At 36.3% G+C, this 19,336-nt stretch overlaps 1 protein-coding gene across 1 annotated transcript in view; it reads left to right on the top strand.

The window, feature by feature from the left end:
• RNGTT (RNA guanylyltransferase and 5'-phosphatase) overlaps window positions 1-19,336 on the top strand; it is a 191,722-nt gene that overhangs the window by 93,673 nt on the left and 78,713 nt on the right. The window contains exon 12 of the mRNA XM_042894031.1: window positions 6,043-6,111. Within this exon, the coding sequence (XP_042749965.1) occupies window positions 6,043-6,111 (69 nt within the window). The remainder of the gene's footprint in view (window positions 1-6,042; window positions 6,112-19,336) is intronic.

The raw sequence follows: 19,336 nt of genomic DNA, 5'->3' as shown, positions 1-19,336 counted from the left end.
ACAATTCTGCTAATCTGTTATGAAGTTGCAGTTGGTAATATTTTAAAGCATTGCAGGGTAGCCTTGGTATCATCTTAAAGCTTACACCTCACCACCAAGCATATTTTGTTATTAGTCAGGAGGCTTCCTTTTCAAAATATAATGTTAGAAAGCTGCAGTTTATAATGTAAATAATTTAAATCATGGCTCCATTATTATTCTGTTATATTTATTAGTTTTGGGAGTGTCATCGTTGGGATGAATCTGAGCAACTGCTTTTTAAATTTTCATTTAAACTGAATTTGTTGTGCAACGTGTTCTGTAGAATTTCTGATGTTCTGTTGTACAATCCAGAAAGTCAGGATTTCTGGAATGTGCAGTAGGTTATTCTTGATACAGTTTTCTTTTGCCCCAAACAAGGAAGATTCAGATTTCCGTCCTATTTTTTTTTTAAGCTGAATTGTTTTGTGAAGCAAGTTTTCAGTATTTTTATTTTGGTTTACTTTTCAGTTAAATCCAGGAATGCTAACCAATGGGAATGTTAGTTTTTGTTTTACAAATCTTTAACTGAATTTGAGATTCAGAGATTCTTTCTTCAGCTGTAATGTAATAGACATAAAATCTGTTCATCTTGTGAGTTAGCAAAATGTATATACTTAGCAAAATGCAATATGCATTACATTAATTCACATATATTTATCTGTTTTATTGAATATTGTTAAATGAATACATTTGGAAACATTCCTCTTTGGATGTAGAACTTTCTGGGATGACTTATATTCATCAAATATCAACGTTTAAGTAATTAATTATTATTTTGAACTTGGAAAATTGAAGCCTCATTAAAGAGTATTCTAGGATTATACTTTTGAGGTCTACTCAGAAAATTGCCATTTAAAATGGAGTTGATAAATCCGAAAAATACAGAAACTGGCAAACAAATGTAATGTGTCAGTGTAAAATAAACCAGAAGTAATATCCACATTTATAAGCAGAGTGGTCCATCTCTTCTAGAGAACAGACAAGATAATTATTTCCTTTCAGATAAGGTGCTAGTAACAATGGGATATTTTCTGAAGTCTGTATAATATGTTTGAAAAAAATCTGCAGCGTCTTTACAGAGATTTACTATTTATGAACCCATGTCTGTAAAACCTGTCAGTTCTTGGGATGTGCCAATTATTTTGTAGTCTCTTGCTGAAGGCTGTAATCATCAGATGAAGAGCTCGTCCTTTGAGTTGGGCTGAACCTTGCCTCAGTTAAGATGTTGCTGTGGGAAGCAAGGCATGACAGGATGCTCGTGCTTGAAGGCACTTTAAATTCTAGTTAACTGACAATTCAATTGGTGGTTTATTTGTGTCTAAGTCTTTGGAATAAGTTACATTCCCTTTCCTAGCTTTCCCAATGGAGTGAGCAGGTAGATGGCCAGCAACTTGAAGGTGGCTGTGAAAAACTGCGTCAGGGCAGCTGCATGCTGAACTGCAGTAGCTTGACTGAAAACTAAATGAACCAAAGAGCAACTCTGAAATGGAAAAAGACATTCAAATTAGCATGTATTTTGTCTTGTATTATAAAATCCAAAGTGATTATTTTCTGCATCAAGTATTTCACTAGGTGAATAAGCTGTATCAGTTTTGAGTCAGAAACACGGACAAAATTGTTAACATTTCCATTTTGTGACGTAGTATATCCACAATAATTGTGTGCAAGGACCTGAGGCAAATTGCATTGTAGGAAGTCGATACGACTTAGCAGAAATTTTAATATCATAAAATCACAGAATGTCTTAGGTTGGAGAGGACCATAAAGCCCCCCAGTTCCAGCCCACTGCCATGGGCAGAGCTGCCCCCCACCAGCTCAGGCAGCCCAGGGACCTTCCAAGCTGACTTTGAGCACCTACAGGGATGGGGCACCCACAGTTTTCTGAGCAGCTGTGCCAGCACCTCACTGCTCTGTGAGTAAAACATTTCTTCCTAACATCTAGCCTAAATCTCTCCTTTTCTAGTTTAAAGCCATTTCCCTTTGTGCTGTCATTACCAGACCACGTAAAAGTCATCCCCCCTTCTGCTTGTAAGCTCTCTTTATGTGCTGGAAGGCTGCAGTGAGGTCTCCCCAGAGTCTTCTTTTCTCCAAAGGAAACAAGCCCAACTCCCTCAACCTTTCTTCGTAAGAGAGGTGCTCCAGTCCTTTGATCATCTTCATGGCCCTCCTCTGTACCCATTCCAACAGTGTCGCACCCTTCCTGTACTGGGGGCCTCAGGCCTGGATACAGTACTGTGATTTGGAATCTGCATAACTCTCAATATGTTGAGTTGTCATGAGATTTTTTTGTAGGGGAAAGTGAAGGCACATTACTAATTGAACATATAAATAAAATTACATCTGGAAATTCCTAAGAATTGCATGGCTTGTCTCAGAATTACACCAATATTAATTAAAAAAATGCCAGGATTATGTGGAATTTATTCACACAGTTGCTTTTTTTTTTTTTTTTTTTTTTTTTTTCTCCTCTTCCTGCTGGAGGAGCCAAGTGATTTCTTTATTGTTATTTGCAGAGAGATCTCTAAAGCATGATTTTTTCAGTTATCCACCCAATAAATTCTACTGACCGGCTCAGTGATTTAGCAAAATCAGCATCACCCGTTGTTAGCAATGCTTTTAATGACATATGGCTGCCTCTGACCTTAAAGAGCAAAGAGAAATCCTTTTATTCTTCATAAAGCTCCAGTCGTTTCATGGGATTCTACCATTCTCTTTATTATATGGCTGTCATTAGATATAGCAATTATTTTTAACTAGATTCAGCTTTAAATAATACTTAAATAAAACTGTAAGGTGAATAAATGGCTCATTACCAGGTTCACTGTAAGCTGCAAGTAGTGAAGAAAGAGTTTCACAGGTGGAAATGTGTATCACGAGACCACGAGGAATAGCATGCCAGAGGAATTGGCTTGCATGCATCATTTACCCATCTTTTATAAAATGCCACTGAGATGCATTGCGTTTTATCTGATCCCTGGCAGTAATCCCAGTCAGGCAGGTGTGCCATTTATCATGGTGCCGATTAAAGACTGTTCTGTTCAACTTTAATTAGGAATTCTAATATGTGTGGAAAATTGTACGTCATTTTGTGTAAGATAAACTGAGATAACTGCATTTAAAGTTCATAAATATGAAAGCCTTACACCAATTATATTTCTGGTGTCAGAAATATTTGCTTATATGTCACGTGTTCCTTCTCTGCTCGTTATCCTGTCAGTTTAAACTTTCTGCAGTATTCAGTGGATCTGTGTCCTGCTTTTCATAGATGACCTCTGAAAAATTTAATTCTGAGAAACAGTGTATAGGAAAAAGCTGAGATAAAATTTCTGTTCCCTTCTTCCCTATTCTTTTTAATAAAAATTTGCTTCTAGAATCCTGTAATAGAAAATACCTGTAATTGACGTAATGAGAATGGACTCAGAATAGCCAGGAGCACGAAGGGCTTTAATTATCTATTCTGGTTTTAAAATTCTTTTGTCTTTGATGCCTAATTGGCATTTCAGAAAAGATGTATTATTAAGATTACTGAGGAACTCTGAAATGAAGAGAATGAGTTCAGTTCCTGCAACAGGATGTCAAGTTGATAAAAAGCAATCGCTTGAGTTTCCTAATTCTGTTGGAGTGGTGAATAAAAAGGAATACTGGAGTGTAATTTTGAAATGTTAAATACAGATTTTTTTTTTAATTTCTTTTTTTTTTTTTTTTAGAATTGCACTTTTCACCTCTTTTATGAACTTGTAGTAGTGCTTTAATGTAATTCTCTAGAACTTCAGGTAGACCAGAGTGGAGAGAGCTACAGAGAAAACAGTTAATTATAGTAATTCTATACCTTAGATTGCTGCAAACTCCAAATGAGAAAGTGTTTCTATGTTCTGAAGTTGTATTTTGGGAAAGACTAAATGATATGGTTTCATGTAAGCTCCAATACCAAAGTAAACTTGTCCTAAAATTATAGTTCCTGTAAGAAATTATAAGCAAAAACAGAGGTGAAGGGGTTTGCTTTGCTGCTTTGGTTAATGTCTTTTAATGAGCTGAGTCATAGAATTGCTCAGGTTGGAAAAGACCTTAAAGATCGTCAAGTCCAACCACAACCTGACCACACTACCCTAACTCTAACAACCCTCCACTAAATCATGTCCCTGAGCACCACATCCAGACACTTTTTAAACACATCCAGGGCTGGTGACTCAACCACCTCTCTGGGAGCCTATTTCAGTGCTTAACAACTCTTTCTGTAGAGAAGTGTTTCCTGATATCCAACCTAAACTTACCCTGGTGCAACTTGAGGCCATTTCCCCTCATCCTGTCACCGGTGAGAAGAGACCAACCCCACTCTCGCTGTAAATGCCTTTCAGATATTGGAAGAGAGCAATAGCAATAAGGTCTCCTCTCAGTCTCCTTTTGCCCAGACTAAACAGCCCTAGTTCCTTCAGTGTCTCCTCGTAAGGCATATTCTAGAAGCCCTTCACAAGCCTTGGAAATGCACCTAATAAAATACAGCAATAGCTAATTTTAAATCTGTACCTTATTTTCAATGATTTTCTTTCTAAATTACTTGGAGTGAGGGTTTTTTGGTGCTTGAATTTAATGAAATCTTTACCATATGTTTTTTTAAAATGTCAAGTGTATTCCTATTACAGACTTCCCATGGGCCGGTAAATTTTGGAACAGCACTGTATCACTCAGTAACATTGAAAGTTATCTCCAGAAGACTTAAAATTGTGGTTTTTAAAATGTCCCGGGAGTATTTATTGAAATATTTTCCAATGTATTGTGCTGAAGCAAAGATTAACAATGAATTTATGAAAGATCTGAGTAACATTGGATAATTTATTCAATGTGAGCCCCAGTTGTAAATTTCAAATGATAATGGATCAAGGCGTGCTACAACTAGATTCCAAATATCTGTTCTGTACGTTGACAACCACTGTTTCATGGGCAGACTTCTTACTCAGAGTGAATATTTTTAAGTTCTTTATCACATGGAAGTACTCTCATCAAGTGTGATATTCAGTTATGCTGTATCTACAAGTTCTATAGTGAAGGCTGTACTTGTTTATGCAGTCACAGGTACGAGTATGCCAGTAACTGTGTGGATAAGGAAAAAAGTGAACACTTTCCATAACAAACAGATCACTTATTGTGTATAAATAGCTTCAGTTTTAGATGAAATAACATGTTTTACTGTTACTTTAACGACTATATATATATTTTTTTAAATATTAAGCTTTTGATTTGTTAAGTGTTTAACTGCACTGCATTGACTTTTGCAACCCACAGTAAGATACAAATGCTGTTCCTTGACTCCTTTAATATTTTTGCCCTTTATTGAGGGCAGAGGTTGTTACTTAATTTAAATAATGCATTCAGTGGCTCTTTGACTGTACGAAGGCTAACTGTACGAAGTGCAAAGCTAACAATCTAGGCCAGAATGCTGCTTTTATAACTGCTTGTGATTGTCAGATGTCTGTATTTGCTATGTTTCATGACAGTGTGGTAACTTACATGTCAGAGTTTATCAATTGTTACTAAAAGCACTTGGAACTCAGACAAATTCTTCATCTGTACAGTAAAACATAAAGTAATAACTACATTTTGGTAGTTGTTATTTTTGCTATTATCTATAGATCGTAGCACTCGCTAGTTACTTACTTTTGCTTAAGCAGGTCATAATTTAGCATGGAAGTATATGATCTGTTTTCCTTACTGTTAACTAGCTAGTTTCATTAGTTTGCATATGGAGATGTTTTTTTCCTATGGGTAAATGCATCTCAAGGGATGCAGTCACATCCATACGGAATTCGGAATCTTTCAGAACGTAAAATGGAACATGGGAGATTCACGTTGATTCAGATGGTTGTTTTGCAGTAGTGTTGTTGTGTTGCTTTGTTATGCTACAGTTGAGCAGTCTGCAAAACAAGAATTTTTGAAAATGCCTCTAAATAATCTACTTTCGAGTGGAATACTGTAAAATGTTTCTTTCTGGAAAATTGGAAAAAAAAAATCTGTTCTATTTTGTAGCTCCTGGAAGGAAGCTTTGCTAGAGAAGTTAGCCATGAAGTGGATGGATTGATATTTCAGCCTACAGGAGTAAGTAGTGCAATAACTGATTTTTTTTCCCCTTCACCCCAAATGAAATTCTTACCCTCCCTCTCCTTTCATCCTCCCATCTACTGCTTAATCTTTAATTTGGTTAGGACAACTTTTCAAAGTTGGTTCTGATTTTTCCAGTTCCTCGGACAACTTAAGTTCACCTAATTGCAATTCAAGTTATAGTATGTGTGACTGTTAATTCACAGATTAATTCATGGCAGTAATTTTCAGAAATCAGCTCACATTTTTTGTGCATTTCTAATATGATATGATATAAATGAAGATTTTTTTTCTGACTGCATGACCTGTTGGTTTGAGCTCTTGCATTATTTTTCTTAAGGATGTTTCACACATTAAAATTTTAGTAGAAGGTTTAGGCAGTATAATGATGTGTAACTGTAGTGGGGGAAGTCATCAAAAGCACTGCAGACATCCAGAAACAACAGTTATAAATAGTTAGTTCTCAAGCAGGAAAATGGCTTTAAAGGAATTCAGTAGCAGGACCTCTTCCAACCTGTTCCTGCTACTGCTGATTTGAGTACAGCATCACACTGCAATGTGTACTTTATGTTGCTTTAGACTGTGACTGTAACATCATCCACACTGACATCTTTTCTTAGCTTGCAAAAGGAATAGATTTTGACTACTGGCAGTTTGACAGAGAACTCTACCCTTCATGTTACTCATAGAAAATACTTGTGTTCGGTTTTCAGGTAAAACTTTTTTTTCTGACAAACTTCACATATTGCTGATCTCATCAAGCAGTGCTAATGACGTGCTCATCTGGAAATAAGATTAAACTCTTTATTGCAAGTTCTACAACAACTAACCACAAAATAAATGATAACTAGACCACAAACTTACTTTCTTTTTATATGTAGCTATTTCAAATTCAAAGCAAAGCTAGTGGGAGAAAAAAAATTCATACTTGCATAGCAAATCCTGATAATGTCTCAGAATACTGTCAAAACCTCAAGCAATTGTAAAGGCTTCTCAAAGCCAGTTTTCTGAGTATTAGAGGTTAAACTATGGAGATCTACAGTAGTTAATTTTGAAATGATATTTTCTACTTGAAATGAAATTACTGAAGAATGTGTGTTTTTTATCCTTGCTGCTGCAGTAAAGTAATATCTGATACGTTTTGTGTTTCTAGAACTTGTTTTCTGATTTAGCATACTGAGAAATTTATAACCCAATAAAACAACAGTTTGCTTGCATAAATGCTTGTAAAAGTTTTTCATCTTTAAAATATGGGTTATATTTGCTTAGCCCAATATAATGTTCAAATTTCAGCATTATTTCAGGTTTTATGAAACAGAAGTTCATTGCATTTGTTATTAAAGTGGTTTTCCTAGATTAAGCAATGTGCAGTGTTCTCGTGGTTTCTGTAGCTGAGAAAATGCAAATAACATATTCAGTGTAAAAGAAATTATTGTACACTTGTTGGTAGTTAGTCAGCTAAAACTGATAAATTTGAAAGGTTTAAGCTAATATAGATAGCTGATACTGCTTTTTTATTTTTAATGGGAACTGGGATTATTTAGTCTGGAGATGAGAAGGATCAGGGGAGACCTTACTGCGCTCTGCACTACCTGAAGGGAGATGTGGTGAGATGGCTGTAGGCCTCTTTTCCCATGTGACTAGCAATAGAACTAGAGGGAATTGCCTCAACATTCAGGTTATACATTAGGAAAAACTTGTCTGAAAGAGTGGTCAGTGCTGGAATGGGCTGCACAGGGAGGTGGTGGAGTCACCATGCCTGGAGTTGTTCAGGAAGCATGTAGATGTTCTACTGAGGGATGCAGTTCAGTGGGAAATACTGGTGGTAGGTGGAAGGTTGGACTGGATGATCTTGGAGGTCTTTTCCTGCCTTGGTGATTCTGTGATTCTATGTGGTAGGAAATACAATAGGTAGTAACACAAGGGCAACAATATAATAATGCATAAATGATCCCTTGATAATAATAATTTAATATATATTTTTTTTGTATTATAGTTGCAGTTGTGTGATGTATTATACCACTTTTAAGAGAAAGACACCTATTGTTGAGTGAGGTAGAGGCCTGAATTTTTGTTATGGCGAGGCTTGCGGAACTTGATTAAAAAAACAGTTTGTCTCAATTGAAGAGACCATGGCATATCCACAGGAAGACAGGGAAGTTTAGGGATCATCATCTGAGAGCTCCTGAAGTCTCACATGCATTTTGAAGAAGAATAATGCAAAAGTCAATGTGAATTACAAGATCACAGAAGAAGGATAAAGAAGCAGCAGAGAATGGTAGGTGGCCATTTACAGACAGGAAAAATTGAGGGGAAAAACAATAAAACACTTTCCATACCTTTAGTAGTTTAATGAGAGTACAGAAATTAACTCATTATATAATATAAAGAGCGTGGATCTTATTTGTTGTCCGCTTGAACGTCTTTTCGATGTTCAGTCAGAGAAGCTTCTCTTCATCTCTGGTCTTAGATGCTTGTTTCCAGATCAGAAAATATGGATATATTCCTCACTAGCATAGGCAACACTGGCATTAGGAGTAGAAACAGATGGAGAAAAATACTTTGTTACTTTTTGGTTTAATTATGTCTTATGATAAAAATCAGAATACCTGAAGTGATTTCTGAATAGGAGTGATTTCAGCAGCCTCTAATTGCTCTGAGTTTGAAGAGATTTTTCATCAAAGTACTTGAGAATTGGTTTGGTTTTGAGAAGCCATCATGCTTTGATGAGAAGAGATTTGTGAAAATGTTTTACTACCCAATTTATGGTTTTAGTTAGGTATAATGTAGTTTGTTATCTTTTGTTGTCTTTCTTTGTAAACTCGTTATGAATAGCGAGTTTCTTGTACTGAAGCAGAAATTTGATTTGTGTTGTGTCTGGTGATGGTAGAAACAGCATTAAGGAGAAAAGAGGTCATTTTCTGTCTGTGCAGTTTAGTTTGTTTTGCATGATCATACTACAGTGCATTATTTTTCCTACTTAACTCACCGCTTGAGTTGTTATTCATCTTGTATATTACCCAGGGTATGAGAAGGGCTTTTGTTTCACAATGACAATTAAAAGACAGTGACAGAAGCCTCCCATCTTCTTCACAGCTTTCACAGATCATGAGAAGAGTATGTTTAGTGCAAGTGATGGAGATTTTCTTTCTGGTTTATCACTTAAGAATGCTTTGTAGGTGATTTGATGCGAAGTGTGCATCACAGTAAATCCCACACGCCCGTCATACCAACCATTCTCTAACAACTCCATAATGAAAGACAAATACAAGACAATGTTTTCTTACTATTGTTTCTCTTCTTCCCTTTGTATTCTTCCTTTCCTCTGTTTCCTTTCCATGCATCTTTATCCAGTAGCCTGTTTCCCACATTTCTTTTGGTTTCCCTTTCATGTCCCTGCTTCATAACACTCCTTTTCCTTGCATCATTTTCTATCCATTTAAGATGCTCCTGATACAACTCCTGTACAGTTAAGTCAGCTCCATTCCATTTGATCAGCTTTCTGATCCCTCTACATGTAACAGGTTGGCAGAGCAGGGAGGAGTGAAACAGGCCAGCAGGAAACTTCATGGACAGGTATGTTGCCCAATGATTGTGCCCCAGACAATGAGCAGATTAGTTTGCAAGCAAAAACCAAACAACTTAGAGAACAATCAGTAAGTTGTGAATAAGATTGGAAGCTTTCAACCATTGTTTCTGAAAGATTGTTTCAAAACAGCAATCAAGACCATACACATGTTTTAGAAAGCTTGTGGTTTGCTAACCTGTGTGGTTTTATTGAAAATATCAAAAATTGCCTCTTATCTTTTGATGGCAGAATCAGCTCTGACCTTTACCCACTCATCAGTGAAATTACTTCTGTAATCTGCCTTATAAATCATGCTTTCAGCCAGCAACTATCTAATTTTTCTGCTAGTAATCTCTTAATAACTGATCTTTTGCTGGCTAGAACTTTACCTTGCCTGGGAAGAGGATGTAGGAATTATTTTATTACTTCAGCAGCCTAAAAGAAGGCTAGGTGGCCATCAGTTAGGAAGCCCTAAAGAAGATGACTGATTGTGGGAAGTTTGTATCAGATCTTACTGTCTTTTTCACCTTTTTGCCTCCTGAGCTCACTGATTGTTCTGGCTCAGGCTGATTTCTCTTTTGTACTTCTCTGTGTTCTTATTTTGGATGAGGGGTGAAGTCCGGTTGTGTGAGTTCAGGATGACTTCAGTGAAGGAAGAAGGACAGCTACTGAACTAAAAAAGATAAAGATTACTTTTAAAGAATGCTGAATTATTTAAATCATGACTCTCAATATTGAATACTAACAGAAAGCTTAGCCTTGAGAATGAAAGGAGAATAATAAACAGATTTTTATTACTGGCTAACACTGAGTGAGTTTTCAGTACATCTTCCTTCCTTTTCCTTGGTAGACTTCATGGTGGTCTGAAGTGCTTGGTTGCCTGTTAATTGTTTGTCCTGTTATGACTGTACAGTAGCTGTTATTCTTTTCTGTCCTTATAAAAGTTTACCCAGACATCTCTGAAGCTAACATTAAATGAACTATCAGCGAGACGCCACCAAATGAAATATCTCTTAAAGGCCATGTTTTGTTTCATTAAGCAATGCCAGTTTTTTCATAAAAAATAAAAAAAATAAAAAAATCCTGTATAATTGGTAAGCGTGTCCTTCCACAGTACATGTTTTTTTGGATCCTCTGCAAATTTTTAAATGTATACCAAGTCAGTTGTTGACCTATGTTTGAAGATTGAACATCATGTCTACAAGTGACAGGGCATCAGTTATTAAGTATTCCTACTGCAATACAAGTAATGGCTTCAGATAGACCCACATGTTGTCTTGGTGTATCAGTGCTGGTGTGTGAAGTTTTAGGAACAATCATAATGTATGTTTTTTGCACTTTTTGTGCTGCTGCAGGTTTTCCTTTCACAGAGAGTCTGCTGTCAATCTCCTGAAATACCACTGAGCTTTACAACTCCTTTCTGCCTATGAGTAGTTGTTATACTCAATTTCCATGGCAATGTTCATAGCAGTTTGTCTCTTAAATTGCTAGTCATATTGCAAATATACCATCCTATCATATGCTTTATGAATGTACTAAAATGTATTGGCAATACACTATTTCTTTTGAGTTTATTTTTTCTGTGACTATACAAGAAATATTTTTATACCAATTCAGTTCTGCTTTGCTTTCTTGAGGTGATTCGTTTTATACCTTTCTTGAAAATCGAAAAACCAGAAAATTAGAAAAACTGGAAAATTAAGGAAAAGTAGCAGTGGAAATGTTAATGAGTAGCATCTAATTAAATTAATTAAGCCTCACTTAATTGAATTGTTAGAATCCTAGATAAAAGTGCTGTGATTTCCAAACACAGTAAACTTCAATGATTTCCTGAGGTAATTCATTCCTCAAGAAATTTGATGATTTCTTACTAATACAAACTCATAACATCCACATTTGTCAGAACACAACCAGAGAGGAGCAGACACTGAGTCATTTTTAGTTCTGAATAGAGTAAGAAAATGCCATAGTGAGGTTTTCTGTGCTTAAATCTCTTCTGTTGGTTTGCTGGTACATTTAGAGAAGCAGTTGTATGTGCTGTTTGCCAAAATTGTTTAACCTGACTTCCTTTTTTTTTTTTTTTTTTAAATGGTTGAGTAGATGTCAGTGACTTAAGTCTGATTACCTAAGGGAAGTGTTAATTCTAATTGATATGTTATCTCATTTGTTTGCTTAAGACCTATAGCACCTGATATTCTCTGATTTCCCAGGTGATTAATCTAATTTTCAGTAGCTATCTAAACAGGTTCTTGAACTTCTGTTGTGCAGTTTAACCACTGTGCCTGACAACAGCATTAGGCAGCAAAGATCTATTTCTTATACTTTGTTATGTGTATTGGTCAGCCTTAGGATTGCCAAAATATCATAATATAATGATGTCTGTGCGTACCATTTGAGAGATTGTCTCAAATACTCTCTTTTTAGATGCTGCTAGATGTAAGATAAGATATATTTTGTTGGGATAAGCAGAATCATTAATCGCCAAGGCTTTCAAATTTGATTTTTTGCATAGCTTCTTTGTCTCGAGGTCCTTCCAAGGACCTTGTGGAGAGCACTTCCTTCACACTCCCCACTGTGTCAGGTTGCACATTTTGTAGCTACAAGAAATAAACATCGTGTGTATGTATTATAAACAAGAAGCTCAGGTGAGAATACCAAAGCAATTATTCACCCTTAACAAAACATACCTGCTTTTAATAAGCTTGTATCACACAAATTATCATGGATCAGCTTTGAAAAACAAAACTCAATTTTATCACCAGAAAGAGAAGTCTAGGAAATAGGGGTTGGACTCGATGATCTCTGGAGGTCCCTTCCAACCCCTACAATTCTGTGATTCTGTGAAATAATTTGCTTTGAATCAGTGAGAATTCTATGTTAAATCATCTTAGAAGTCAGTTCAACTCTTGATCCTTGACATAGGCAGCCATGAATGATCGGCTGTCTCCATGGCAGTGCTCCTACTCATCCTGTATCTTACAGAATCTTATCACTGCTGAGAAGTTGACAGAGTAGTAGGGACTTGCAAACTGGAATGCACAGCGGAAAGTATTTCAGCAACAGTCTGTTTTCTTCATATCCTTGAATTGCTATCAACAAATAGAATACCTCACATACAATTCATCTAACCTCTTTTACTCCAACTGAAAAGACTTTAGGAAAGTATCTGGAAAAACGACCTCGTTGCAGTTGTTTTCTCCCATAACTTTCTTCTGTGCATGCTAGAACAAGACAGCCAACAGGTTTTATTCATTTCGATGAAGATCCTTAATGAAATGTTCTTATTTTTTCTTTGTTGGGGCATAGCAGTGTAGTAAAAACAGTGATTTGTATCAGGCTAAGGCAGAATATTTAGGTAGATCTCCATCCTGCTGTTTTCAGAGTGGGCAGTATCCTAATATATCAGGACGATTCTCTATAAACCTGAGATTTGAACAAGCAGGCTTGTTTTCAGAGAAATGTTGACGTGTACGTTCTGGTATCTGGATGGCCAAAGTGCTGTTAATGTTAGACACAGTCTTTAAAAATTAGAATGATATGTTTTGCATTGCTCTCACTCGTAATTTGAAATGTTTACTCTTCTGTTCATATACACAGTAAATTTGAAAATGGAGGATCAATATCCAAAATAAGTGACTGAATTTTTGCAGTTATTGAAATACATCTTTTAGTTTGTAACATGTATTATCAGATAAATCTTGAAATGTAGCTGTGTGTATTTGATAACATATTTAGATTGCATACTGTGCAGTACATGCTATGCTCCTCATATCTCACAGAAAGCTGTGCAAGGCTGAGATGTCTGCTAAATTATATTCCATTAAGGAGGTACAACAGAACAGTGTTGTGATAATTTGATCTCATTTTGGCTTCTAGTATTTTTAATTTCCTTAGTAATTCCATTTGTCAGCTGTTTTAGTCTTCAACACTTCCAAAAAAATAAAAAGGCCCATAAAAGTGGAGCGTTTGAAGAGTACAAGTCTTGAGCTGAGCATGAAAGCTGTCAGTTGTTTTTCAAGAAAATTCCATTCAGTCTTCCACTGAATAATTTAGATATGATTGTATCATGCAGGTTATGTGCTTCTGAGTATAGAGCTGAACGGCACTGCTGGGCTTCATGCCAGAACTGTAGAAGTCAGGTATACAAAGCCAATGAACGCCACCACCATATTTATTCCAGATAAACATAGTCTTATTTTCTCTTAATGCTGGTAGTTATGTTTCTGAAATGAAATTATCTTCTTCATGTGGAAGCTTTCCACCAAGACAGTGTGCAGCTGGGATCTGTCTGCTGGTTCATTCTGAAAGGGTAGAAGTAAAAATCTTAGCTGGTAGCATCCTGGACTTCAGAAATGAGGATGTTCTGTGTACTTTGAATTGCCTATTAAAAGAAGCAATTAGTACACTTGCAAGCTGCTATTTGAAAGTTTTGACAAGTTTGAGCTGACAAAGTTAGTTTGTTTCCAAACAGTGATCACTGGAAATCCCAAGAAGATCCAACCACTGAAACAAAACGTATTTTATGCAAAACGGGATTCTCTGGAGAGAACTATCAACTTGTGAAAGCAATTAAAATATGCGTCTTAGGGATTTGTCAGACTGTAAATTGATGTTGCCATTATTAAGTGAAAACATGGCTTCTTCTGCTAGCAATGAAGAAATAAAACAACAGGAGAATAAAAGATAATGCAAAGTAGTTTGGGAAATATTCCATTGTTAATGGTAAATTGAGCACAGGATTCAGCAGGCGTAGGATGAACTCAGAATAGGTGAGAAAGATTTACTGTGTACAGGGTTCTTTGTACAGAATCAACAGTATCTCAGGGTTGTTCCTTTTGTGTCCTGATATATAAAATGTAAAGCTCACAGTTTCTATCTAAATATGTTTTAAATGATGTGTCTGCATTTTGTGATAAGCAAAGTAAACAAAGTTTAGTTGGAGAGAAGTGGCAGATATCAATTTTTGCTAGTTTTTAGGCAGTGTGTTCCTATGCAATAGTCTTAGCAGCGGAATTAGCTGCAAACTAATATTTTTTAATGTCATTTTTAATATGACAGATGCAGTTACATTTTTTTCATATTTTCAGAAACTTAAGTACTGCAGTCTCGATGCTTTCCTTACTGTTAGAGATTTTGATTTAAGCTTTACATTTCATTGAAATATTTGAACCTGAAAAGATATATGACTCCGCTTCTCATAACTTGTATACATGGATCAGAACAACCAGGTAGACAATTTTTGTGAATATTTGTTCAAAACTTCTGCAAGATGCACTGCATTTTTTATGCTTTAAATGTTTATGTGAGACCTAGTATTTTACTTGCAAAAATATCATGGGGAATGTATTTCTTTTTTCCCATGCTTCTACAGATGATCCATTTCAGTTTCTTGAATGTATGGGCATGTAATGTCATCTGACTTTTATCTAATAACAATCAGAAGCGAAACTTTTAGTGTCGGTCAGATTGGAAAATGCTTGGCAAGCATTGGCGCAGGATGAATTTGGGTAGTAGGTTTTGTCAGTCTCGAGCTGCTTACAGATGCTTCATGAATTGGACCTAATTTGTCAAATAAATTATTCATTGGAAATAATCTATGTGGATCAGCTTTCTGTGCACAAAGCTGGTCCATCTCTGTGGACAGCAGCTGCAGTGGACCTAAGAGTCTTCAGCAAGTTTTGAGAGTTTTGGTTGCTTAAGTTGGTTGGTAAAAATTGGCACTTCTATATAAAGGCAGGTAGCATGGATTACTTAGCTGCAAAGATGAATTGTGCCCTAATATACCATGGCTCCTTCTGTGCAATTCGTGCAAGATATTTGCATATCTGACAACTGTAGTGTGAGTCAGATGGTATAATAGGAAACAGCTATAATATAATTGTTCTTTACTGAGACTTGCCTTATCGCAGTCAATCACTTTGCCCTTGTATTCTGCTTTGGTTTTAACATTAAATGCTTCTGAACTAATACTGTTTTTATTAATACTTTACAGCTACTGGATATATGGAATGTTGCAGAAATCCACTAAAATGAAAACTGGTACTAAGCTAATACTACAGCTTGGAGCATGCTAGAAATGAGGGTGGTTAGCTGCCGTACCAGGGATGATGTTACCATGGAGAAAGCTTCTGTTTCCATGACATTTGCTTGCATATTTTGCTAGGCCTTCAAAAGAAATATGGTTTTGTCCTCTGTCATGTTTGGTAGATTATTCAATTGTTTACAAAGATCTTCAGTGTCTCTCTGCAAACATACTAATGAACTAAATGAACTGACTTCTTAGGAAGATTGATGGTGACTGGACTGATCAGAAAAAAAAAAAAAGAGGAAAAAAGTTATTAAAACTTTTAGCGTCCAGCAGGCAAGTTGCTTGTTTGTTTGTTTTTAATATTTTTGACAACTATAAATATTTAAATATTCCAGCTCAGCTCTAAACTGGATTAAAGCACTCTGCTTACATACATTTTGATTAATTTAAAAGAAAATCCACAGCTAGTAAAGAACTAAAGAGGCATATTACTTATTTTAGGTAATGGCTGTATATTATGAGATCTACTGTGTACTGGAGTTCTGAAGAGCAGTAAAATTTTAAATCAAGTTGTGGTGTAGTTTACTATTTAAGAATCAGTTATTGGCTGAGGAGTGAATTGTAAAAGCCTTTTTTTTTTTTCCTTAGGGTGAAGAAAAGGTGATTTTAGGTGTGAAATGTTTGGTAGCTATACATAAGGGAGATGGTTCCCTTACTGCTTTTCCTCAGAACAGTAATTATGGCAGTATCACTAATCTGCCAGCACCTTTTCTGTTTCTCTTCTATTGAAAATTTCTGACTGCAGTCACATGTGTATTTACAATTACAAGATCGCACAGACTTAAATACAGGTGGGTATAATCCATAGGTGCTTGAATATAGGGAGCTAGGCAGTGCTATTGGTTGGTGAATGCTGCTGCATATCCTGCACTCTTTTGCACAAAGGATGCAGAGAGTTGAACACTGTTCGGTCTATTCCATATTCTTTGGCCATCACTAAGACAAAATCACTTGTCCTCTGTTCCTAATGAACAGTTCACTCTTTTTCCCTTTGTATACCACTCTTCAAATCAGTTTCTAGCATCCCAGAAGTCTTTTTAATTTTATTTTATTTTTTTTTTCCCAGTTATAAGTGAGAGTCTAAAACTTGAATCTTTTGTGATACCTTCTTGGGGCAGATTATTCTGTCATATGACAGTTTGCAACACTTGTGTGTTATGTGTTGGAGTGTCAACACCTGAGCCGATATCCCTCTGAATCTCGGTTCTTTTCAGACCTTTTCCGTGTTTCACATTTTTGAAGCACAAATCCACAAGCAGCCAAGGGCTAAATAATCTAATCAGTGTAAACATCTAGGAGTTGTCTGTCTAATGCAACCACAGTGTTGGTCCAGCTCTGTTAGGATTTTGGTAAATAGGCATTGGTACTTCACGTAATATCCTCTCTCAGCTTTTATCACTGTCATTGTAATAGGGTTGTTGTTTTGTTTTTTAAAGCCAAGAGGTCTTTGGTTTCCACTTGAGCATAACTTCTGGATCTCCCATGCCAAAACCATTACCTCTGGCTCCACATCAGCTAACTATAAGGTTCAAGTGCTTTGTCCAGACTTTAAATTTATTTTACATCAAGAAAAAAGTTTTCTGAATTCTTCAGGTCTATAAAAGTCATGCACTCCTTCTATTGAGGAGGAATATACTTCTGTATACTACAGAAATGACTTTTATGAGACAGCTTATAAAATGAGCAGGTACTGTTCCCAGTGTCAACAGAGAGGTATGGCTCAATGTGAGTATGTGAGTATGTTATCCTTTGTTGAATTCCTGCTGAATTGGTGACAGGTGGATTTGTTCACTTTGCTGCCATGGCTGTGCCTTTCCTCTCTCACTATCCTAAGATTTTTGAAAGATTCCATTGAAGTTATTTCACAAATGTGATGCTTTCTCACAGAAATCTAGCTTACAGGCTCAGATTTCATACAAGCACGCTCGTTGTTATCCCTTTGCATTTTGCTAGCACTTGCGTTGGAAAGACATTGGTGACAGGTACTCCTTAATGTTAAATTTGATTGATCTTGAGGGTGACAGAGTTTGTAAAGTATGTTCCAGACGTTGTTGCTTCCCACTAGAATCAACAATGATGTTTTCTACATTGTTCTCAGCTGTAATAGAGCTAGTCAGCTTTATGTTCTAGAGGAAGGACTCAGTCTTTTTAAGACAGTTGCAAAAAGGATATATGGGAATATAAGTAAGCTGAAAAACCTCTTAGAAATCTATCAGATAAGAAGACAGCTGTTTGTAAAGCTGTTCCAGTTTGTCTGCTTCTGCTAGAGTTGCTCAGTGACCACTCACTGAACATTTCAGTGTTCACTTGATGGATATAGGTAAATTCACCCTATGAAGAACAGTTCACTTGCTTTACAAACACAATTCTGTCTTTTAAATGCATTATACTTCTGCTTATAAAATAGCTGTGCTGAATCTCTCTTTCTGTTCCCCATCTTACTCGTAGCAACGTTAAAACTGCTAAACTCGTTACCATTGTGGTTTGCCAATCATTGTCATCTACCTCTTTCTCTAATTCTCTGCAACTTCAGCTGTTTGCCTGCTAAGAGCATAGCTACATTAACAGTTTGACATGTGGTATAATTAAGGGAGAGGAAACAGGATAGGGGAAAAAGTGGCTGACGCTGGGAGCCATCTGAAACTGTTCTGCCAGTGACAGAATGGAAGATGCCTGCCAGTGGCAGAGAAGCAGGGCAAGGTTCTTTGCAGTTGCTCAGTCCCATTCTTCAAAGCCGAACTTGTGTTATGTGTCCAACCAACATTTGTGTGGTCATACTCAATAGTGAAGGGGTGAAAAGTCTTATGTGGCCAAATCTGTTGTTTTGTAGTGTTTTCAAACTGGTTATGGGACAAGATGAACAACCAATGTCAGAACCACTACTTTTAATGTGAGAATACCCCTCTCTGTGGACAGCAACTAATCAAGTTCTCTGAGTGGCTTCTTTTAATACAGCCCAAACTTCTTTTCCATCATTGCAGTGCTCAGAAAACAGCTCTGCCATACAAATTCTTGGCAGTTTCCTAGAGCCGCTGACTTCCTTGTTCCTAAGTCAGAACTGCAAGGATTAATTTCTCACCAAGAGTGGGCAGGCCTCTTCCATTTTCTCCTATAGTGTGCTCTTCCCCTCCCCCCCCTGTAGGAGGAGTTTTCCTTTCTCATTATCCAAATTGCTCTCCTCAAAATGCGATTTTTAATTGCATTAGTTTTGTAGCAGACCGCTTAAAAGAGAATATATGTGCTGGTGTATTTTAGGGTACCTTTTTTTTTTTCTTTATTTTTTTCTGTTTTTCAACTCCAAGCATTTCAGCCAGCTTGCTACTAGGAACGCCAAAGGATTGTGGAGTACATGCTGTGTTCCACTGGTTAGATTTTACTCTTTTGATCTTGAGAAAATTGTATAAATATTTCCTTGTGAAACCAAGGATATAAAATACACTTCTTTCTATTTTAATCTAGATACATTATGATGAATTCTGTATAATTAAAACTCATCATTTTATAATTTATGTATTAGAATATATAGTTTAGAAGGCAAATTTCTGTTGTTTCTTTTAAAACACTGC

Source organism: Lagopus leucura, unplaced genomic scaffold, assembly GCF_019238085.1.
Source record: "Lagopus leucura isolate 7727_CA_CO unplaced genomic scaffold, USGS_WTPT01 Super-Scaffold_73, whole genome shotgun sequence".
NCBI lineage: Eukaryota > Metazoa > Chordata > Aves > Galliformes > Phasianidae > Lagopus > Lagopus leucura.
Note: the sequence above shows the minus strand (reverse complement) of the source record. Positions and strands in the feature narration are given on the sequence as shown.